The sequence below is a fragment of the Panthera leo genome, chromosome C2, assembly GCF_018350215.1.
Source record: "Panthera leo isolate Ple1 chromosome C2, P.leo_Ple1_pat1.1, whole genome shotgun sequence".
In the NCBI taxonomy this organism is placed as follows: Eukaryota; Metazoa; Chordata; class Mammalia; order Carnivora; family Felidae; genus Panthera; species Panthera leo.
The window spans coordinates 66,566,162-66,591,711 of record NC_056687.1 but is presented as its reverse complement, the minus strand read 5'-3'; the positions used below and the strand labels follow the sequence as shown (position 1 = coordinate 66,591,711).

The window sequence follows — 25,550 nt, the reverse complement described above, 5'->3', positions numbered from 1 at the left end:
TCAATACCTTTGATCACTTTCCCCAGTTCCAATCTCCAGTATCCTCCCCAGATTTGTACATATACTTTCAGGCCTTTTTTCTTGGGTATTTGAATATATAATAAAAACACAAATGCATTATTCAAGTGGCCTTATACTGCACTTATTGTTCTTCAACTTTTATTTTTAAAACATGGCTTAAAGAACTTTCCATATCAGTACAGCATTCTATAATATGGATATATTGGCATACATTTATTCCATTTTCTATTAATTGAACTTTATTCTGTTTTCAATATTTTGGCCCTTGGTAATATAAATAGGATAGACCTCTGAAATGAATTTTCTAAGTCATAATGAATACATGTTTTAAATGGTGATAATGCCAGATTGCCCATATTGGTATATATACCTACTAGAGCTGTATTTAGGTGTCCATTATTCATTATTAATATTTTCCATTACCTGATATTATTTTTAATTTTTAATATTTTGCCAGTCTGATGTAGAAAAAATGGGATATTGCATTTCCCTAGTACTTATAAGTGAGGATATTTCCTTCACACAGCAGCCAAACTCTGTTCTTTAGAGGTAAGAGGCAACACATTTTCAACTCTTATAACTGCCTTTTCTAGTAAACTTACTCTCATATTTCTAAATATATTTATATTTCAATTTCTTGATATATTAATTACACATATTGATTTCCTATTATGAAAGATGAGGATATGGTACAAGTTTTTTATATATTTTGCATGTTCATTATCTGCCTACTATACGTAGCAAATATCTCCCTCTTTATTGCCTATCTCTTATCATGATTGTCTTGTTATGGTACATTCCTTAAAGCTTTTAGGTTTTATGTCTTTCCTAAGGATGTCTCTACTTTACAGTAACAACTCATTTCCTATAGTTTCTTCTAAAACTTTCTGAGTTGTGATTTTAATGTTTATGTATTTTCTCCATCTGGAATTTACTTCTGTGAATGGAGTAAGGTAGAGAGACGTTACTTTTTTTTTTCAAAATGGATATCCAATTGTCCATCACCATTTATTCAATAGTTTTTTATGTCCTAAAACATCTTCTCTAAAATATCCAAAAATTACCCCAAAAGTCTGAACCATTTCTGGAATATCCATTTACATCTATTGGTCTTTTTGTATCCCCCTGTACCAATATCACAATGTATTGTATTACTTTTTAACAATAGCCAAATTATGGAAAGAACCCAAATGTCCACCGACTGATGAATGGCTAAAGAAGATGTGGTATGTATGTGTGTGTGTGGGGGGGGGGGGTGATGTTTTCCATTACCTGATATTATTTTTAATTTTTAATATTTTGCCAGTCTGATGTGGAAAAAATGGGATATTCCATTTCCCTAGTACTTAAGTGAGGATATTTCCTTCTCACAGCAGCCAAGTGCTGTTCTTTAGAGGTAAGAGGCAACACCCTATGATGCCAAGTGGGATATTCCTCAGCCATAAAGAAGAATGAAATCTTGCCATTTGTAATAACACAGGTTGGAGCTAGAAAGTATTATGCTAAGCAATATAAGTCAAAGAAAGACAAATACCATATGATTTCAGTCATATGTGGAATTTAAGAAACAAAACAGATGAACATAGGGGGATTAAAAAAAAGAGAGGCAAACCAGAAAACAGATTTAACTATAGAGAACAAACTAAAGGTTACTGGAAGGGGAGGTGGCAGTGGGGGATGAGTTAAATGGATGATGGGCATTAAGGAGGGCACTTGCTGTGATGAGCACTGGGAGTTGTATGTAAGTGATGAATCACTAAATTCTATACCTGAAACTAATATTTTTTCTAGTCCATTAAACTTTATTTTTTTTTCATTTTATTAAGTTTATTTATTTTCATTATTTTTTATATGTAATTTATTGTCAAACTGGTTTCCATACAACACCCAGTGCTCATCCCAACAGGTGCCCTCCTCAGTGCCCATCAACCACTTTCTCCTCTCCCCCACTCCCCATCAACCCTCAGTTTGTTCTCAGTATTTAAGAGTCTCTTATGGTTTCCCTCCCTCCCTCCCTGTAACTTTTTCCCCCCCTTTCCCTTCCCCCTGGTCTTCTGTTAAGTTTCTCAGCATCCACATATGAGTGAAAACATATGGTATCTGTCTTTCTCTGCCTGACTTATTTCACTTAGCATAACACTCTCCAGTTCCATCCATATTGCTACAAATGGCCAGATTTCATTCTTTCTCATTGCCAAGTAGTATTCCATTGTGTATATAAACCACATCTTCTTTATCCATTCATCAGCTGATGGACATTTAGGCTTTTTCCACAATTTGACTATTGTTGAAAGTGCTGCTATAAACATTGGGGTACAAGTGCCCCTATGCATCAGCACTCCTGTATCCGTTGGGTAAATTCCTAGCAGTGCTATTACTGGGTCATAGGGGAGATCTATTTTTAATTTTTTGAGGAACCTCCACACTGTTTTCCAGAGTGGCTGCGCCAGTTTGCATTCCCACCAACAGTGCAAGAGGGTTCCCGTTTCTCCACATCCTCTCCAACATCTATAGTCTCCTGATTTGTTCTTTTTAGCCACTCTGACCAGTGTGGTATCTGACCAGTGGTATCTCAGTATGTGAAACTAATATTAAAATGTTTGTTAACTAACCAGAATTTAAATAAAAAATTGAGGTAAAAATTTTAAAAATATTTTAAATATTTTCCTTTTTTAAAATTTATAGTTACTAATTTTATTTTCTTCTTAACTGAAGTATAATATATAGTGTTATATTAGTTTCAGGTGTACCATATAATGATTCAACAATTTTGTTCTTCCATTTATCTATTTTACCCTTCTCCCCAACCACCTCCCCTCTGGCAACCATGGGTTTGTCTCTATATGTAAGAGTCTGGTTTTTTTTGCTTGTCTTTTTTTCTCATTGTTCATTTGTTTTGTTTCTTAAATTCCACATATGAGTGAAATCATATGGTATTTGTCTTTCTCTTATTTCACTAAGCATCATACCCTCCAGGTCCATCCATATTGTTGCAAATGGCAAGATCTCATTCTTTTTTATGGCTGAGTAATATTTTATTGTGTATATATACCACATCTTCTTTACTCATCCATCTATGGATGAACACATGGGTTGCTACCATATGTTTGCCATTGTTAACAATGCTGCATTGGGGCGCCTGGGTGGCTCAGTTGGTTAAGCATCCGACTTCAGCTCAGGTCATGATCTTGCGGTCCGTGAGTTCGAGCCTCGCGTTGGGCTCTGGGCTGATGGCTCAGAGCCTGGAGCCTGCTTCTGGTTCTGTGTCTCCCTCTCTCTCTGCCCCTCCCCCGTTCATGCTCTGTCTCTCTCTGTCTCAAAAATAAATAAACGTTAAAAAAATTAAAAAAAAAAAACAATGCTGCATTAAACACAGGGGTGCATATATCTTTTCAAATGAATGGGGGTGTTGTTGTTGTTGTTGTTGTTGTTGTTGTTGTTGTTGTTGTTTTCTTTGGAAAATATCCAGTACTGTAATTATTAGATCATATGGTATTTCTATTTTTAATTTTTTGAGGAACTTCTATACTGTTTTCCACAGTGGCTGCACCAATTTGCATTCCCAGAAACTGTGTACAAAGCTAGAGGTATCACAATTCCAGAATTCAAGATACACTATAAAACTGTAGTAATCAAAACAGCATGGTACTGGTATAAGAACAGACACATAGATCAATGGAACAGATTAGAGAGCCCAGAAATAAACCCATGCTTATATGGTCAATTAATCTATAATAAAGGAGGCAAGAATATATAATGGAGAAAAGACAGTGTCTTCAACATATGATGCTGGGAAAACTAAGTTGCATGTCATCCTTGCCCAGGGGCCATTCCAATCTTCTCTGTGATTTTAATATATGTGCTGCCAAAGGAGCACAGTGCTTAGAAAACTAGACAGCTACATGCAAAAGAATGAAAATGTACTGCTTTCTTATACTATACACAAAAATAAACTCAAAAATGGATTAAAGACCTAAATATGAGACCTGAAACCATAAAACTCCTAGAAGAAAAAATGGGTGGTAACTTCTTAGACATCAGCTGTAGAAATATTTTTCCAGATATGTCTCTTCATGCAAGGAAAACAAAAGCAAAATTAAGCTAGTGGGACTACACCAAAATAAAAGGTTTTGCACAGCGAAGGAAACCATTAATAAAACAAAAAGACAACCTACTGAATGGGAAAAGATATTTGCAAATGATATATGCAATAAGGGGTTAATATCCAAAATATATTAAGAACTTATACAACACCAAAAAAACCCCAAATAATCCAATTAAAAAATGGGCAGAGGCCCTGAATAGACATTTTTCCAAATAAGACATACAGATGACCAACAGACACATGAAAAGATGCACAACATCACTCATCATCAAGAAAATGCAAATAAAAACCACAATGAGATTGTCACCTTACACTTGTTAGAGTGGCTGAAATAAAAAACAGAAGAAATAACAAGTGTTGGTGAGGATCTGGAGAAAAATACTTTCTTACGAATTTTAGAATAATTTCCTTAAAAATAAGTAAATTCTGATGACACCTGATTGGAATTACAGTGTATTAATGGATCAATTTGAAGAAATCCAATGTTCTTTCTATTACCATCAGGCAAACTTGACTTGCAGGCTCAATATTTACTAGACAAATTCACTTTCTATCATTTAAAAATAAACAAAGAAGAAAACCTATACTAACTAATTTATACAGGTGTTTTCTATGGTATTTAGCAAAAAATATATTATTGAAGAAGGAATATTTATGATGAAAGTGATGCTTTAGATCTTTTCATGTTATCAACTTTGTTTCCTCAAAATGAAAATTATGAATGATCAAAATGAATAAGGATTATTTCTATAACCTGAGAAAATTTTCTATATAATTACCTATTTATAAAATCAAGATTGGCTAATTTATGATTATTTAATATTGGTCATGTATCATTACCAAAACTGAATAGCAGAGGCCTATGATTAATGATATTGATAATCAAATTGTTAAGTTCCAGCACAGAATATTTGAAAATGGAAGTTGTTCCACATGTCCCATACCTTCCTCAAAATTCTAGAATTAAATATCAACTTTAACTCTAGGTGAAAAAAGAGACTTAATTTGGGACCATTATTGTGAACAATTCATTCATTCATTCATTTATTTGCTCATTCATTCATTCAACATATTTTAATTTTAGAAAACACTGAATGCTATGAACTGTGCTACAAGTTAGGAACAAAATAAGAACAAGAAACACCTTCATTCAAGAATGAGGAAAATAAATGCAAGAATAATGGTATTGTAATACTCACTTTCCCTTCATCTCTTGGGCTATCACTTAAATGTACAACTGGACCTGGATGAGTCTTTGTGGATCTGTTAAATTAATTCAAAATAGTAATTAAAAAATAAAAATTAAAACACCTTACCATTAGAGACTGGAATAAAGAAATTATACTAGAATACACTCTTAATAATCTGAGAGTTATTCATTTGAAATTTGGTTGTTTTTCTTGAAGACTATCTTTCTTTTTCCTATTAACTCTGTTAAAATAGGTGTAATTTTTTTAAAATCAGGTTTAAGAACATAGATCCATATAACAATAGGGTTCTTCATTTCTTTTTTGTTTTAAATGTTTATTTATTTTTGAGAGAGCAAGCACAACCAGGGGAGGGGCAGAGAGAGAAGGGGACAGAGGATCCAAAGCAGGCTTTGTGCTGCAGACAGACCCAATGTGGATCTCAAACTCACAAACCATGAGATCACGATCTGAGCTGAAGTCAGATGCTTAACCGACTGAGCCACCCAGGTACCCTAGGATTCTTTATTTCTATAGCACAAAAATTAAATACTCGAAGGGACAATATTAATAATGAAAGCGATGCTTTAGATATTTTCATGTTATCAACTTTATTTCCTCATTATCAAAGGAAAATTATGAATAATCAAGATGATGCCTTTTCATAAAAGTATGGATTTATGGACTGGGAATTTTTATGTTTGTTGCCTTATCTGGACCTCCGAAAATTTAAAATTGAACTTTTAGTTACACAAGAAAGAAAACTTACACAGCCATAAGGCTAATGCTGTAAATCCTTGCAACCAAATTGCAAAGTATATAACTGATTTACAATTTCTTTTGACATAAAATCTCTAATTTTGCTCCTAAGAAAATTTTAGTATCTCCTTTGATTTACAAAGAAACTCTCTCTAGTGATAGCCAGATTACAGAAAACTGACAAACTGAGGAAACATAGTTCACTGGTTATGTCTTACTTATTTGTTACCTAGGGTAAGCAATAACAGGTAACTATGTGTCTAAGTGCATATTGTTAAAAGGACCTATGCTCTGTAAATCTGACTTTAAATTTATTCTACTCTGATATCTAGCATGTTTCTTTTGTGTTCCTTATTTTAACATACTGTTAAATATGATTATGTCATGGTTAAATATAATATGACCTGATATGACCATAGATTTGTTACTGCTCATTTTTCCACATCCTTTCTTCAACAGTCTATTTGTGCCAGACTAATTCTATTATGATTATATTGACATAATTCTAATTTATTTCTTATGCACACATTAAAACCATCAAAGATTCTTCACAAAATAGTAAAGAAAATTAAATTTTAAAAACTTGTTGGAATCAGAGAAAACTGACAAATTAAGTAACTCTAGGTTCCCTAGATACCGACTTCCCACAGTGACTCAGAGGAATAAATACAGATTTATTAGATATTTTGTTACTGGTTTTATCCTAAATCTCATTATCTAAAAATGGAAATAGTTTTTCTAAAAATGGAAAATTAGAATATATCACCTAATATAATGGCAAAACATGTTAAGCACTCAATGAACAGTATGCATTATGACTGCTGTAAATCAATGGAATAATTGGGAACCAGAGTTACTATTTGCATTCTAAATGTAGTGTTTTATTAGAGTATAAGTGCCTCTGATAAGGACAATGTCCTTCAATTATCCTTTGGAAATTAATAATATCCAACAAACTACATACCCCTGTCTCTTGGGTTTGATTGGAACAGCAAATAACAAAGTGTACTCTATGATTAACTAGTAAATATATAAGTTATTTCACTTAAAGAGTGTTCCATATTTAAAAAGTTTGGGAAACCCTGAATTAAACATAGTTACATATTTTTTTCTTCTATAAAACTTCTTAAAGCCATAATTTGCAAGTGAATATTACAAATCTTTGATATTTTCCAAAAGTGTTGGTTCATAGGATCCTTCCTCATTGACCATATTAAGGCAATCACTGAAATATACTTTAAGAAACACTACTAAGGCCACATGCAAGACTCTACCATTTAGACTCTCAAACTCTGTTAAACACTCAAGTTCAGAAAATAATCTAGCATTAAACTTCAGTTGTTTGTATTTACTTTTTCATACTATAGAAGATATATTATTGGTAGAAAGAAAGAAAGAAAGAAAGAAAGAAAGAAAGAAAGCAAGCCAAACTTAGAAGACACTAATAGTCAAAAGAAAAAAAACTCTCATATTATTTCACTGCCTAAATATAATGACTACTAACATTTTGATATGTTTTTTCTGACTTTTCCCCTGACATTGTACCTCCAAAAACCATCAAGCATTCCTTGAAAAACTTATAGCCATAAAGCATTGGTGTACTCTAGATTCTGTAAATCCTACAAAAATTACTTTAGATAGAATTATCAATGACCTTAAAGTCATGTAATATCTATCTAAATAATGCCCAATAATATTTCTAGGTATCCCTATTTATTTATCTTCCTCCCATTCACCATGATAGCTTCTTAATAGTTTCCTTTGTGGACTTTCTTTCTCTTTCTATATCTTAAATATTGATATTCCTTTTCATTCTGCCCTTGTCTGTCATCTATTCCCATGTTATATATGGTCATGAATTCAAGAATGCACAGGAGCCAGGCAAGATTTGCAAATGAATTAAATAGGCTGAATGAGAACTGTGCCAACTGGATAGCACATTATCCACCTACAAAAGGTGGATTGATTATTGACTGCCATGACAACAATACTGAACTAGAATTGTCTCATCATGAATTTTCATGAAAATCTGGAAGTACAACTTTTTATTTCTACTCTACCAATTTTCAAATATTACAAATAACTCAGAACATACTTAAAACTCTGGTAGCCAAACAAAACATATCTGTGAGTCAGAATTGGTTGAGTGTCTGCTAGTTTGCTACCTGTTTTCTATATACTCTTCATACACAATCTCATCTTTTTTCATGGTTTCAATGACCATAAATTCAGATCTCATTACCTTCAGATCCATATATCCCACTTCATATCATTTTGAATGTCTTACAAACACATACAACTCAACCTACCTAAAATTGAACCTAAAATTGAACCTAATTGAACCTAAAATTATTTTACTCCCAACTTACTCAATCTCCTACTTTATTTCACTAAATGGCACCCTTACCTACACAGTGGCTCAAGCCTAACATCTCTTAATTCTTCTCATTGTTCTTAGATCCTTCCATAATACCCAAGTCTGGCCTCTTCTATCTTCTATTTATTTAATTATGACAGCTTATCTCCACTCCTAAATCAATCATAATGTTTACCTAGAATACAGTCTTTCTCTCTTTAATCATTTCTTCATATTTGCCTTCAGAGTAGTCTTCCTAAATGCATATTTAATCAAGTCAACTCTCTGCATAAAGCCCTTCAAAATCTAGCCCTTGGCCTTAGAAGTCCAAACTTCTCAAACTGCCTTAAAAAGCCTTTCATATTATATCCCCTGATTACTTCTCCTCATATTATATCCCCTGATTACTTCTCCTTTGTCATCCTCTCTCCCAGGTATTACAACCAACTAAACTACTTAAAATTCCTGTGCATGGAACAAAAACTCTCTCAAATTCCACCCTTTAAACTTTCTATCCCCTCCTCCTAGAGTACTTCCACCCCTGTCTCCCAATTCTTCACTCAACTGAAATTCTCATCCTGTCAGATAGCAACATAGATGTAACTTCCTTCACAGACACTTCTCTGAGACCCCATGTTAGGTGTCCTTCTTATGGAATTGTCACATTTTATTTCCAATATATTGGAATTGCCTTTTTAATTAATCTCACCTTTATTAGACTAAAAGCCCCAAGAGGACAGTAACTATGTCTTCCCAGTTCATAGTTGTTTCCAGTACAGAGCATATCGTAGTGTACAATAAACATGTTTGAGTGATTGTTAAACACAAGTCTTACATTTATTATTTAATTCTGAATTTCATGCTCAAATTTTAACCATATGTAGAAAAAAATAGGTTATATATTTTTAACGTTTATTTATTTTTGAGACAGAGAGAGACAGAGCATGAACGGGGGAGGTCCAGAGAGAGGGAGACACAGAATCTGAAACAGGCTCCAGGCTCTGAGCTGTCAGCACAGAGCCCGACGCGGGGCTCGAACTCACGAACTGTTAGATAGTGACCTGAGCCGAAGTCGGATGCTTAACCGACTGAGCCACCCAGGCGCCCCGGTTATATATTTTTAAAAGCCAGGGCTGTTCCACAGAAATATTTATTTTTGTGCTCAAACCTGGAATACATTTTCCCATAGAAATTTTTTTTATGTCAGTTTAGTTCTATGCTACTATTTTATGGGTCTATAAACATCACTGTTTCTACGGAAAATGTGTTCCAGTTTCCAAATAATTAATACATACATTTTGGGAGCACAAAATATTTATAATTATGGGAATTGACTATAATTACAATTAAAAGACTTCACTAAAAAAAGAAACAAATTACAAAATAACATTGAATGGAAAGTATTTCAAGTAAGAACTTACCTAGTAATAATTTCACATCTCTTAAAGACAATTCTGCATTTGCTATACTTAGAAAATGTATTGTTAAAACTTGTGTCTAAAATTCTATTACTGAAATGATCTTTTAAATATATTTGTATTATTGTCCCATACACTTGACACATATTAACAGGAAGTGACATGTATTTTCTAATGTACCTGAAGAGGTAGAGAGCAGTTAAAAGACCGTTCTAGGAGACTGGCAGTTGCCATTTAAAATTATATGTATCACAATGGATCTATAATTGCATGGAACACACTTTTGGAAATTTGGTCTATGTAAACCAAGAAACATTCAAGAGGTAATGTTGCCTACTAATAATTTCTTGAGGATATTTCAGGACATTTTTCAGAGGCATGTACAACTCTATAAAATTTGATATTTCTATAAATGGTAGATTCTATTATGATGCTGTATCACATGTCTAAGATCATACTATGAAAAATAAAAGTGTCTTATTTTTAGTTCCTTCTAATTTTACCCTCCTTTACAGTTTTTAAATTCATCATTAGTCCTGAAATCGTAAAAGTTAGACTATATAAATACATACAGGTAAAGTAGAAATCACTAATGAACTATGAAAAGTATTTGGTAAGTATGTGAATATGGAAACAAAACAGCAAAAGTGATGAAATATTTGATATATTTGGATAATAAACTTCTTAATTAGCATCATTCAACTAAACACAAATGATACATCTATTACTATTTGTACTAATGTTAAATTTGTATAAAAGTTTATAATTCAATCTCTCAAGTTTATTTATGTTTTTATCAATATCCTAAAACAATATTATGAAAGCAAACATTAAGTTCATCCCTATTTACCACTTCTATAGAACTGAGATTATAGTGGGAAAATCTTTCCCAAGTAGCTAAAAAAGTAAATAATTTTTGGAAGACATAGTTGACTATAGGATAAATTTTTTTAAAATACACATATAGAACATCAAAATATATATGAGTAAAATAGCTCATGCCAATTATGAATGAAAGCTGTAAGTCAATAGTAGAGTGTAACTATCAAAGTAACTCTTCAGTAGTGTCATCAATCACTTAGTAACCACTCTTTGGAAAGCACCAAAATAAGCGAAGTATGAAGAAAAAGAAAGGAACAGTGAACAAAGATTCTGCCCTGGAGCAGCTCTTAATCTAATCAGGGATGAAGAATTACCATTGATAAAAGACCCATTAGGACATAATACAAAAGGAATATTATAAGAAGATCATAATTAGTAATAACCTTTCCTATCAAGTAATATACAGGCACATTGAAACATTAAAAATTGGGAATGGTAGATTTATCATAAAGACCAGACTCAAGCTTCATAAAAATAGGCTGTTTTAATCAGAGCTTTGGAGAATTAATTATGTAACTTAGAATATATCTATACAAGAGAGAGAATGAGCCAGACTCAAGTTAAATATATCTTATTAAGGACCTAATATGCACAGAACATAAACATTTATTAAAGAAAAATTTTTTCCTGATTAAGTGACCAGGAGACAGTGACCAGGAAAATTGTCCATGTATGTACTACAAAAAGATAACTTGGAATTCCACAAAGCTTCACATTTGGAGAATTTCACATTTTTACATGTGCAAAAACTTAAATATCAATGCCAAAGTCAAACTGGTAATTACCACTAACCACATATCCAAATGGATGCATATGTCAAAACATGAAAAATATTGATAAATTGATTCTCCTTAGAACTCTGAACAATATGTTAGGCAAATGAAGAATAAGCTACCACCAATAAAAAATATGTGAACTGATTATGATTATTTTTACATAAAATGAAATGTGGTCACAATCCACTTGCCATTCCCATTGGAAGCGGCTATACTAAGAATGACAATAAAGAAATGAGATGATTTCCTGTATAACTTTTAGAATGAGTCTTAGCTTATTATCATCAAATTTTACATACATAACCCTTAGTTATTCAGAAACTCTTAAGTATTCAGAAAGGCTAAAATAAGAATATGTTAATACTACAATAATTTTAAGTCTGTACAGTTTCAAATTATTTTAGCTAAACTTTTCACACAAATTAATCATAAATTAGCTATAAATGTTTCAAATAACTCTGTAATTTGACATATATTTTACATAACCATGTGAAATATTTAAGCCAAATAAAGTGATATTCAAATTCAAACTTACAGCTCAATTGCCTTGTTCCACATGATAACATATCCAGAAAGAATGAAAGATTCAATATTTACAATATGTGTATTTCCTCTTTCTGTTCCAACATAGAGCCATTTACTCTGGAAAGGTAGATGACAGTAAGTAATTCTGAAAGAAAGAAAATTACAATTAAAATATCTAAATTTTATATTTGGTCAGCATTATATTTTCCTTATACTTATTAGGTAGCGATAGCTATATAAACAATAAAATTTACTATACACTCAAGTAGCATTTTTTTACTAGCAGAGGATATAGGATATATAACAAGAGTACATCATTAAAAATAATTATGATAATAATAACCACTATTTAATAAGTATCTACCATGGACATTAACATATATTGTTTCTAATTCTGAAAAGAGCACTCCAAGACAGATAAATATTTCTATTTTACACAGAGGAAACTGAGGCCAGGAATTTTTATTTTTACTTGCAGAGGACTGACACCTAGTAAGTGGCAAAACTGGGATTCAAATATACTCCTATCTGATTGCAAAATTAGCATATTTATACACTAGTCATTTTTCTTCAGTAATATTCACTTCAAATAGAAATTAAGTACATAGGAAACAAATTTCAGTTAGAGAATTTGTAGCTTTGTCTATATAAGATCATAAATTATTTACTATTTATTCAGATGCTTGGAATCTAATTAGTATAAAGAAAACTTATAAGGTCAGAGATCTACCATACTATTCCTTTGGGCTTTTTTATTCTGCCTTTATCTTCACAGTAGGTTTTCTGACCAATTCTGGGAACCTGTTCTATAGCCAACACAACCATGACACCTATAAATAAAATATGGGAATTTACCAGAGACTTCTATTGACAGTGTATCACTCTCTAGTTTTGCCTATTCAGGCTCCTTAATCACTCTTAAAATGACAAGGGAGGTAAGTTCATAGTTATCCATTGTCAGAACTTATTATTGAATCATCATATTTCCTAGAATTCACTCAGAAAGAAAGCTGGTAAATTGTTAGAAGAACAGGACAGAATTCTGATGCCAGGCAGGCAGACCAATACGGGGGGAAAAAAAGGAATGTGAATGGTAAATTCCCCCCAAAATTCTATCTCATACCTCTTTTTTATATAAGACTAAACATCCAGTCTGTTGAATTTATATTCTCAGTCTGGTTCATTGAAGTATTCAACAGCCTACCTCTCTAAATCAAAATGTATTAAAAAGTATTCTGCTAAAAGCACCTTGCACATTACATCCAAAAATCTAGAAATCCTGCTATCATATATGTACTTACAGTTAATTGGCAATCTAATTGAAGTGTAACCTATATGATATTGGACAAGTCTGATTAAAACCTAAAGTCTAGAAGTGCTATTGCCAAGGGATATTTAATAATGTCCCACAGGAAATAATATGATGGTCATGTTTCTAGGCAATGAAGGATCTATTTCAAATTCAATGTAAGTGGAAAAAGGAAACTCATTTTAAAGAGGATTTAGATTACCCTTTCTGAATCACAGAGTTGAAAAAAACACTAATTTAATAAAAGTAAACAAAAATTTAGTAGTTCTAGTAGATAAAGAGCAAACTTCAATATGACCTAGTCATTTCCAAGGTTAACAAGAAAAATCTAAAAAGCGCCACGATTCAGTAATGAAGGCTGAAGCAAGAGGCAGAATTCCAGTATAGAGAAACTTTACAAGAATGATGGAATACATGAAAAAGACCCAAACAGGATTAGAACTATTCTTTGAACCAGTATTACTTTTCCCCTAATTCTAAATGACAAGAAACCAGACCTTTGATGACAGAAGGGCTTCATCTTATGTCCCATGTCCAACTGATGGGTGGTGGTTAAACAACTGATTTTTTTCACAGGATTCCCAGACTTTATTTGAACCCAACAAAAAAGACTAATGTGATTTATGTAAGATGCTTGACATGGGTGAGGGAGAGGGCATGATTACACTTATGCTGTATATTTGATAACCCTAATAAGTGACTAATCAATACCTTATTGAATTTATTATATTTAATAGTTACACTTTCACTTGTAATGTATTTCCACCACCATAACCTGAAAGATGAAAGATTTTCTGTTATGTAGGAACCCTGGAAAAATAATCTTATTCCTATATCCATATTCACTATCATTCTCTCTAGTATATCATCTAAGACATTGTTAGCCTTCCATCCATTTACCCATTAATTCAAATTTCACTAAATAAATCTTTATAAAAAGCACTGGCAGAAGACATGAATAGACACTTTTCCAAAGAAGACATCCAGATGGCCAACAGACACATGAAAAGATGTTCAACGTCACCCCTCATCAGAAAAATACAAATCAAAACCACACTGAGATACCACCTCACACCAGTCAGAGTGGCTAAAATGAAAAAATCAGGAGACTATAGATGCTGAAGAGGATGTGGAGAAATGGGAACCCTCGTGCACTGTTGGTGGGAATACAAATTGGTGCAGCTGCTCTGGAAAACAGTGTGGAGGTTCCTCAAAAAATTAAAAATAGAACTACCCTATGACCCAGCAATAGCATTACTAGGAATTTATCCAAAGGATACAGGAGTGCTGATCATAGGGGCACTTATGCCCCAATGTTTATAGCAGCGCTTTCAATAACCAAATTATGGAAAGAGCCTAAATGTCCATCAGCTGATGAATGGATAAAGAAGATCTGGTTTACATATACAATGGAATACTACTTGGCAATGAGAAAGAATGAAATCCTGCCATTTGCAGGAACGTAGATATAACTGGAGGGTATTATTCTAAGTGAAATAAGTCAGTCAGAGAAAGTCACATATCACATGTTTTCACTCATAGGTGGGTCTTGAGAAACTTAAGAGAAGGGGAAAAAAATAGTTACAAACAGAGAGGGAGGGAGGCAAACCATAAGAGACTCTTAAATACAGAGAACAAACTTAGGGTTGATAGGGGGTGGGGGAAAGGGGAAAGTGGGTGATGGGCATTGAGGAGGGCACTTGTTGGTATGAGCACTGGGTGTTGTATGTAAGTGATGAACCACGGGAATCTACCCCAAAAACCAAGAGCACACTTTACACACTGTATGTTAGCCAATTTGACAATAAATTATCTTAAAAAATAAAAGCACTGTACTTGATTACAACACATCTACTCTTTTTCCCCTCAAAACAACATGCCATTTAATTGGAGAGATAAGACAAGTAGACGAGTAAACAAAAATAAAAGTAAAGTGTGTCTATTGCTATAAAGGATTCAAAGAAGGGAGGAATTAATTCTAGTAAGGGCAATTAAGGAATGCTAAGGTAGAAAACTGTATTTAAATTGGGCCATTATAAAAATAAAAGCAAAAATGAACTATTGGGGCCTCATCAAGATAAAAAGCTTCTGCACTGGAAAGGAAACCATCAACAAAACTAAAAGGCAACCGACGGAATGGGAGAAGATATTCACAAGTGACATATCGGATAAAGGGTTAGTATCCAAAATCTATAAAGAACTTACCAAACTCAACACCTGAAAAACAAATAATCCAATGAAGAAATGGGCAGAAGACATGAATAGACACTTTTCCAAAGAAGACATCCAAATGGCCAACAAACACATGGAAAGATGCTCAACATCACTCATCATCAGGGAAATACAAATCAAATCCACATTGAGATACCATCTCACACCAGTCAGAGTGGCTAAAATTAACAACTCAGGAAACAACAGATGCTGGCAAGGATGTGGTGAAATGGGAACCCTCTTGCATTGTTGGGGGAATGCAAAGTGGTGCAGCCACTCTCAGAATATCAAAATTAGAACTACCCTACAACCCAGCAATAGTACTACTAGGAATTTATCCAAGGGATACATGAGTGCTGATTCATAGGGGCACATATACCCCAATGTTTATAGCAGCACTTTCAACAATAACCAAATTATGGAAAGAGCCTAAATATCCATCAACTGAGGAATGAATAAAGAAGATGTGGTTTATATATACAATGGAATACTACTTGACAATGAGAAAAAAATGAAATCCTGCCATTTGCCACAACATGGATGGAATTGGAAGGTATTATGTCAAGTGAAATAAGTCAGTCAGAGAAAGATATCATAAGTTTTCACTCATATTTGGAACTTGAGAAACTTAACAGAAGGCCATGGGAGAAGGAAAGGGGAAAAAATAGTTTCAAACATAGAGGGAGGCAAACCATAAGAGACTGTTAAATACAGAGAACAAACTGAAGGTTGATGGGGGAAGCAGGGAGAGGGGAAAATGGGTGATGGGCATTGAGGAGGGCACTTGTTGGGATGAGCACTGGGTGTTGTATGTAAGCGATGAATCATGGGAATCTACCCCCAAAACCAAGAGCATACTGTATACACTATATGTTAGCCAACTTGACAATAAATTACATTAAAACGTTTTAAAAATTAAAAAATAAAGATGATGCCAAAATTTGAAAAACTAAAAAAACCAATAAATAAATAGGGCCACTATATTAAAAATCAAGTAACTCTATAGTTTGATATATGTGTTACATAATCATAATAAATAAATAAAATCAATGTTTTCAAAGCTTGAAGAATGTACAGACCTTTAAAGTTTTTTGCTTATCTTCACTTTTCACTTACTTTTATAAATTCTTTAACTTATGTATAAAGTAAGATATAAATTCCTGATCCTTATGGCTTTCATATATACATAGAAAAATACAAAATACAAATAAAACTACATCTAGAATTCAAATTAATGACATTAGTTTATGTGACAGATGGATTTTTTTTAAAAGAATAATTAACCTCACAATATGGATATGTTTGTGACTACACAAGTTCTTTTGATTTGGGATATATTTATTCCATGTTTTTCTTCTACCACTTGTCTATACTTGAACAGTTTTGAACTCTATTCCATAGTACATCATTACATACTTTTATAATCATTTTGCATGAATACATAATACATGTGCATAGTCTATTTCTATTATTTTATTAATCCATAACAATTAAAATAACACTATTTGGTGCCAACACAACCACAAATGCAAATTTAATTTCATATATGGGAACTGTGCGACAGTATTTTTGTATAAAATTGTTTGTTCAAGTCACTCAGAATCTTTCCATTAATGTGATTATAAAAATAAAAATATTACAATCAGAAACTATTGTGGAAAATTCATAATTCCAAGTCTATGCCTATAGATCCTAATTTGAGAAACACTGTCAACACAAGCCAAAACTATATTTTAAGAAAGTTAAGTGGTTTCAAATTATAGAGACTTTGCTGTATGAAATTAAGTGGGAGATTTCAAGTTTGAAACTTTTTTCCCCTAAGTTGTAACATAGTTCAATTTTAGTCTTATTTTGTATCCAGATACTAGGTAAAACCTCTACTATCAGGCATGACGACTCTGGCTCCAGTCCCTTCTATAATATTTATAATTATGCTTTACAACCTGGTGATACTCAGAATCAGGTGTATTCTACATATTAAAAATACAAATGCCACAGAGAGGAAAGTTCAACAGTTCTGAAGTAAATCTAGCAATATTGTTTTAAAACTCTTTCTGGGTGGTTTTGATGCACAACCATAGTTAAGAACTACTAAATTATAGCAATAATTTTTAATCTTTATTATAAATAAATCTCATTAAAATGCATATTTTCACATTCAAGGGATAGAACATGTACTGATACTTTAACAAGTAACCTCAGTACTTGATATTCAAAATGAAGTCCATAGACCAGCATGAACATCATCTGGAAACTTAGTAGAAATTCAAATCTCAGGCCCTACCCCAGAATCAGAAACTACATTTTATGAGGAATACCCAGGTTAGTCACATACACTTAAAGTTTAGTTACTACTGTTCTAGGTGATTCTAATATAGATAACCTATGACCAGTATTTATGAAATACTGTTCTGTGATTGAATGAATGCCATTATTTTACACTTAAAGTTTTAGGATAAGAACCTAAATTACTAAGTTAGTAATAGGATAGAGCCATATAGCTGCATAGTTCTCCCCAAATAGCTAACAGTGGTGATAAAAAGAACCACAACAACAGCCCAGGGAAAGAAACAGACAGCTACCCTAAGACTCCCTCAGCATATTGATTCAAAGACTGATACTTAGAGGAATTTTAGTGGAAAAACTAAAATCATATAAAAGAAAAAATAAAGAGTTAAAAATTCTCTAAGAAATAGAATCTGATAACATTGGATAACCTGTAGCCAGCTCAAATTCTAACACAAGAGACAAAATTAAACAGAAAACTGAAAATTTAGTTGAATTTCATACACAGTCTTCATTAACTAACCAGACAGTAAAAAACTCACTCAATTTTGTTGCTTTAATTATTTATTGTAATTATTTGGAAAACTATCAAAAATAAGTCAAATTTTTAAAATAAGCCAAATCTTTATAGTTCCATAAGGAAGAACATCATGATTTCTGGCAAATCCAAGTCTGAGAAGCTTATTCTCATTCTGCTACAGCAAAAGAAATAACATTTTCTACCTTCATTTAAAGTCACAGCATATTTTGGGGTACCTGGGTGATTCAGTCGGTTAAGCATCCAACTCTTGATTTCGGCTAAGGTCATGATCCATGGTTCGTGGGTTCAAGCCCTGCATCGCCCTCTGCACTGACAGTGCAGAGGCTTCATTGGGTTCTCTCTTCCCCTCCCCTGCTCATGCGTATGCGTGCTCTTTCTCGCAAAAGAAATGAATAAGCTTTAAAAAATAAATAAATTCATAGAACATTTCAACTTCTAAATGAAAGAACTGAGTTAGTGGAGGCCACGTGGGGAGCAGGTATGAGGTCCTTCTATTGTGATCAGGATGATAAAAGTAGAAGTAAAATAAGGAGTGATAATTATACCCTACCCAGCAATTACAAAGTGTTTCTATCTCTGAAGATAGTAAAGGCCAACAGGGAAATCTGAATTTCTATTCCCATCTGTTAGTAACAAGATGACATCTGTCCTTCACTGCCAGAGTTAAAAAAACCTACCCCAAAAAGGTTCAAATAAGATCTACCATTTCATAACATAATATCCAAAATAACCAGTTTTAATAAAACATCCTTCATCATACCAAGAAATAGGAAATCTCAATTTGAATGAAAAAAGACCAAGATACCAATACCAAGATGATACAGGTGTTAGAAATCACTGATAAATATTTAAAAGAAGCTAACATAAAAATGCAACAAAAATTATGAATGAAATGAAATGAAATTAAAAAAATGGAAAGTGTCAGCAAAGAAACAGGAGATAAAAACCAAATGCAAATTTTACTACTGAAAAATACAACCAAGAAAATTTTAAAACTATGGATAAGCTCAAGAGCAGAATGGAGGGCACAGAAAAAAGACTCAGTGAATTCAGAGATAAAAGAATAAAAATTATCCCATCTGAACAACAAACAGAAATAGATGTTTTTTAAAAAATTTCAAGACTCAGAAACTTGTGAGATAAAAATAAAAGATCTAACAATCATGTTATCAGGGCCCCAGAAGAAAAGGAACAGAAAATGGGACTGAAAAAAGTAAAGAAATCATGTCTAAAACTTCTAAATTTGGCAAAAAAAACCCAAAAAACTCAAGAGGCTGAGAAAAACTAAATAGGATAAACCCAAATAAATAAAATTAAGACAGATCATAGCCAATTATCTAAAAGAGGTAAAAGATAATATCTTAAAGGCAGCATAATGGAAATAAAACCGTAACTATCGGAGAAAATATTCCAATGATGGCAAATTCCTCACCAGAAAACCAGGGGCCAAAAGGAAGTAGAATACTGTTCAAATGCTTAGGGAAAGAACTATCAACACAGAATTCTATATTCTCCCAAAATAACCCCTAAGAATAAGGGAGAAACCAGTATATTATTAGATGAAGGAAGACTAAGAGTTTGTCACTAAAAGACAAACTCTAAAAGAATGGTTAAAAGGAGTTCACTAAACAGAAAAAAGATCAAAGACACTTTTGAATATCAAGTGTGAATAAAAAAACTACAGGGAGAGTAAAAATACAGTTAAATACAATATATTTTCCACCTTCCCTTGAGTATCCTAAATTATCATAGCCGAAGAAAAAATTATAAACAGTCTGATGTGGTTTTAAATACAGAGAGAGGAGAGCTTATTTAAAATGAGGAAAGTAAAGGAAGATAAAGAAAGGAAATGTCTATACTTCATTCAAACTGAGAAAATGCAATAGCAGATTTTGATAAGTTGTTTATACATAATGAAATGTCTACAGAAACCATTAAAAAGTGAAATGATACAAAGAGATACACTAAAAATTATAAATAAATCAAAATGGAATTCTAAAATAATGTTCTATTAACACACAGGAAGGCAAGTAAAAAACATATGAATGAAAAATAAAATAAGCAGACAAAAAATAGGCAACTTAAGCACTAACATACCATAATTACATAAAATGTAAATACCAATTACAATTGGCAGAGTGAACTTAAAAACTGCTCAACTATATGCTGTGCACAAGAAACTCACTTGAATACACTGACATGGATCGACTGAAAGTAACAGGAAGGACAAAGATACATCATATAAACATTACTCCAAAGAAAGCAGGAATGGGTGTACTAATACCAGATAAAAATGTAACAACTTTGGAGAATAGAAAGTGACCAGAGACAGAGAGGGACATTATGTAACGATAAATAGATCAATTCACCAAGAAGACATGGCAATCCTAAATGTGCATTTCCAAACAACAAGTTGCAAATTATGTGAAGCAAAAACCGAGAAGAGAAAAAGAGAATCCATGATGCTAGTGCATTTCAACACCTGTCCCCAGCAAATGAGCAAGGGTATAGAACTCAACACAACCATCAGTCAACAGGACCTAATCAACATTTATAGAATAATCTGCCAAACAATAGCAAAATATCTTGTCACCACAAAACATATACTAAGACACCACATTTTGGGCTAAAAAATAAACTTCAACAAATTTAAAATAATCAAGTCATATAGAATGTGTTCTCTAAATACAAAGGAATCACATTTGAAATCAAAAATATAAGAGAAAAAATCTCCAAACACTTGTAACTAAGCAACACACTTCTGTTCTATGGGTCCAAGAAGTCATCACAAGGGAATTAAAAAAACACAAGAAATAATAAGTGTTGACACAGATGTGGAGAAAAAGGAACCCTCATGCACTATTGATGGGAATGCAAACTGGTACAGCCACTGTGGGGACAAGTGTGGATATTCCCCCCAAAATTAAAAATATAATTATCATATGATCCAGTAATTCCACTAGTAGGTATTTACACAAGAAAACAAAAATATTAATTCAAAACCATATATGCACCCCCATGTTTATTGCAGCATTATTTACAATAGCCAACATATGGAAGCAACCCAAGTGTCCATTCATAGATGAAGGGATAAAGATACAGTGTGTATGTGTGTGTGTGTGTGTGTGCGCATGCACATGCATGCACTGGAATATTACACAGCCATAAAAAGAATGAGATCTTGCCATTTGCAACAACATGGATAGACCTAGAGGATATAATTCTAAGTAAAATAAGTCAAAGAAAGACAAATACCATATGATATCATTCATATGTATACTTTAAGAAACAAAAAAAATGGACAAAGAAAAAATGTATAGAATTGTTGAATCGTTATATTGTACACCTGAAACTAATATAACACTGTATATTAATAATACTTCAACAAAAGACATGTATGTTAAGCTCTTGGAAAAAATATATTGAACTGAATGATGCTGTAAATACGTGAAATCAAAACTGGTGAAACAGCTAAATCAATTCCTAGAGGAAATATATAGTACTAAATACTTACATTAGAAAAGAGAAAAAGTTTCAGGTCAATAACTAAGCTTCCACGCACCTAGAAAAATATTTTTCCAAGAACCTAGAAAAATAAGAGTAAGATAAACCTAAACCAAGTAGACAAAAGAAAACAATAAAGAGCAGAAATCAATGAAACTGAAAACAGAGAAGCAAAGGAGATAATCAGTGAAACAAAAAGCAATTTCCTTGAAAATTTCAAGAAACTTGAAAAATCTCCAGCAAGATTGACAAGGAAAAAAAGACATAAAAGACAATTTACCAAGTTAGGAATGAAACAAGGAATATCAATACAGATAAATAACAGCTCTATACAAATATATCCTACATTGCAACAGTGCAGGTAGAATGGACAAATTCATCAAGAAGCACAAATAAGCACAATTCCCCATATCTGAAATAAATTAAATAGTCCTATAACTATTAAGAAAATTAATTGTTTTTTTAACTTCCAGAAAAGGAAACTTCAGTCTCAGATAGATTCACTAGTGAATTCTATCAAACATTTAAAGAAGAACTAAAAATCTCTTCCAGGAAATACAAGAGGGAAACTTCCAAATTCATTCTATGAGACTAGCACTACCCTGATACCAAGACCAGACTCCATTACAAAAAAAAAAAAAAAAAGAACTACAGGGGTGCCTGACTGGCTCAGTACATTAAGCATCCAACTTCAGCTCAGGTCACGATCTCATGGTTTGTGAGTTTGAGCCCCGCGTCGGGATCCGTGCTAACAGCTTGGAGCCTGGAGCCTGCTTCAGGTCTTTGCTCCTCCCCCACTCATGCTGTATCTCTCAAAAATAAATAAACATTTAAAAACTTAAAAAAAAAAAAACAAAAGAACTACAGACCAATATCCCTGATGAGCATGGAGGCAAAAATTCACAATAAAATACTAGCAAACTGAATGCAACAGTATATTAAAAGGATCATTTACCACAAGCAAGTGGGATTTATTCCTGGGTTGCCAGAGTGGTTCAATACGTGCAAATCAATCAACATGATACACCACATTAATAAAAGAAAGGATAAGAACCACATAATCATTTCAATAGATGAAGAAAAAGCATTTGACAACGTACAACATCCATTCATGATAAAAACCCTCAACAAAGTGGGTTTAGAGGGAACATACTTCAACACAATAAAGGTTACCTATGAAAAACCCACAGCTAATATCACCCTAAATGGAGAAAAAACTGACAGATATTCCTCTACAGTCAGGAAAGAGAAAGAGATGTCCCTTCTCACCACTGTTATTTAACATAGTACTCAAAGTCCTAGCCGCAGCAATCAGACAGCAAAAGAAATAAAAGGCATCCAAATTGGCAAGTCAAACTTTCACCATTTGCAGATGACATGATACTCTATGTAGAAAACCCAAAAGACTCCACCAAAAAACCTGCTATAACTTATGATATATGAATTCAGTAAAGTCACAGGATACAAAATCAATGTTCAGAAATTCATAAAAAAAGGATGAAATGCTGCATTGCAACAACATGAATAGAGCTAGAGAGTATTATGCCAAGTGAAACAAGTCAGTCACAAAAGGAAAAATACACTTGATTTCACTCATATGTAGAATTTAAGAAAACAAATGAGCAATGGGAAAAAAAGAAAGAGAGAGAGGCAAACCAAGAAACAGACTCTTAACTATAGAGAACACACTAATGGTTACCAGCAGGGATATGGGTAGTAGGATGGGTTAAATAGGTGATAGGTACTAAGGAGTATACGTGTTGTGATGAGCACAGGTGTTGTATGGAAGAGTTGAATCACTGTATTGTAGACCTGAAACTAATGAAACAGTATATGTTAACTCGCTGGAATTTAAATAAAAACTTAGAAAAAAGAATAGCTAATTGTATACTTTAAATATATAAAATTTTAATTTGCCAATTAGAACACAATAAAGCTTGTGGGGGCAGGGGGAATATGCTACACATCAGTACTCCTCATAAGGACATAAAAGTCCTTAACAAAATATTAACATAGAATTGAACAGTATATAAAAAGGTCAAGAGGGGCTTATTCCAGGAATGCAAGGTTAGCTCAACACCAGTACATCAATGTAATTCACCATATTAACAAGCTAAAACAGAAAAGTAACATCATCATATGAATTGATGTAGAAATAGCATTTGACAAAATTCTACACTCATTAGTGATAAAAACTATCAAAAATGGCATTAGAGTGTATTTTATCAATTTGATAAACAGCAGCTACCAAAACCCTATAATTAACTTTACACTTAATGGTAAAAGACTGTTTTCCCCCTAAAAATCAAGAACAAGACAAGGATGTCTGTTGTCATCACTCTTCTTCAACACAGTATTGGAAATTCTATCCAGTGTAAAAAAGCAAGAAATGCAAATTATAGCATATAGATCAGAAAGGAAGAAATAAAATGTTTCTATTTGAAGGTAATATGATGGTCAACACAGAAAATCCCAAGGAATCCCAAGAAACTCTTAGAACTAAAAAGTGATTTCACCAACATTGCAGCATACATAACTCAATTGTGTTTCTATATAATAGCAATGAACATGTGAAAGGTAAAATTTTAAATGCAGTATCATTTAAAGGCATTCAAGATATGCTATACTGAGGTGTAAATATTAAAAAATCATACAACTTTTATGCTAAAAACTACACAAACCAGATGAAAGATCTAAGCAAACAAACATACAGTGTTCACACATTTTAATAATCAACATAGTAAAGATGTTGATTCACATTTTTATAAAACTCAGGCAAGATATTTTTGTGGTTTTATGGACATGCTTATTCTAAAATTTATATGGAAAGACAAAGACACTAGAATAGCTAAAGCAATTGTGAAAAATAGTAAATAGGAGGAATAAGTCCACCCCATTACAAAACATAATACATAGCTACAGTAATCAAGACTGTGTGACATTGGCAGAAAGACAGACATACAGATCAATGGAACAGAAGAGAGAACACAGAAAAGTAAACCCACTTAATATGTCCAACTGACTTTTGACAAATATACAAGGCAATTCAATGAGGTCAACAAAAGATAGTATAGAATTGGGTATCTATTAAGACAAAAATAAATCTCTACCGGAACTTTAAATTATACAAAAATTAATACAAATCACACATTTACATATAAAATATAAAAATTTACCAAAATAAAATAGGAGAAAATCTTTGGGATCTGGGACAAAGCAATGAGTTCTTATATTTGATGAAAAAGTATAATCCATAATTAAAGAATTAATAAATTAGGCTTCATCAAAATTTAAAACATTTTCTCTATGAAGAATTATGTTAAGAGAATGAAAATACAAACTATAAACTTGGAGAAAATATTTACAAATCACATATCTTACAAAGAATTAGTATCTAGAATAAATTTATAAATTCTCAAAACCGAATGATTAAAAAAAAAAAAGCAAAAGCCTAACAAACTGAAAATCAGTGACTTCTATTGGACTTCGGGAAGAATCAAAGTCTCAGGACAAACTACAACCCAAAAATCTTTATATAAGAAGGAGTTTTTAGGGAAACCAAAAAACAAGAGAGACAAAATATCAAGGACACTAAAGATATGTGAAGCCTCTAACACTTAGAGCTACAGCAAGCATCATTACAGCCTTGCTCCTTACAACATCAATGTAA

The 25,550-nt window shown here is 32.6% G+C and overlaps 1 protein-coding gene and 1 pseudogene across 6 annotated transcripts in view; both read right to left on the bottom strand.

Annotated features, from left to right (window-relative positions):
* STXBP5L (syntaxin binding protein 5L) overlaps positions 1-25,550 on the bottom strand; it is a 382,439-nt gene that overhangs the window by 225,561 nt on the left and 131,328 nt on the right. For all 6 annotated transcript variants that reach the window (XM_042955305.1, XM_042955304.1, XM_042955306.1 and 3 more), the window contains exons 6-7: positions 12,040-12,174; positions 5,326-5,389 (exon numbers count right to left, since the gene is read on the bottom strand). In XM_042955305.1, coding sequence (XP_042811239.1) covers positions 5,326-5,389; positions 12,040-12,174 — 199 coding nt within the window. The remainder of the gene's footprint in view (positions 1-5,325; positions 5,390-12,039; positions 12,175-25,550) is intronic.
* LOC122199012 lies at positions 3,801-3,898 on the bottom strand (annotated as a pseudogene).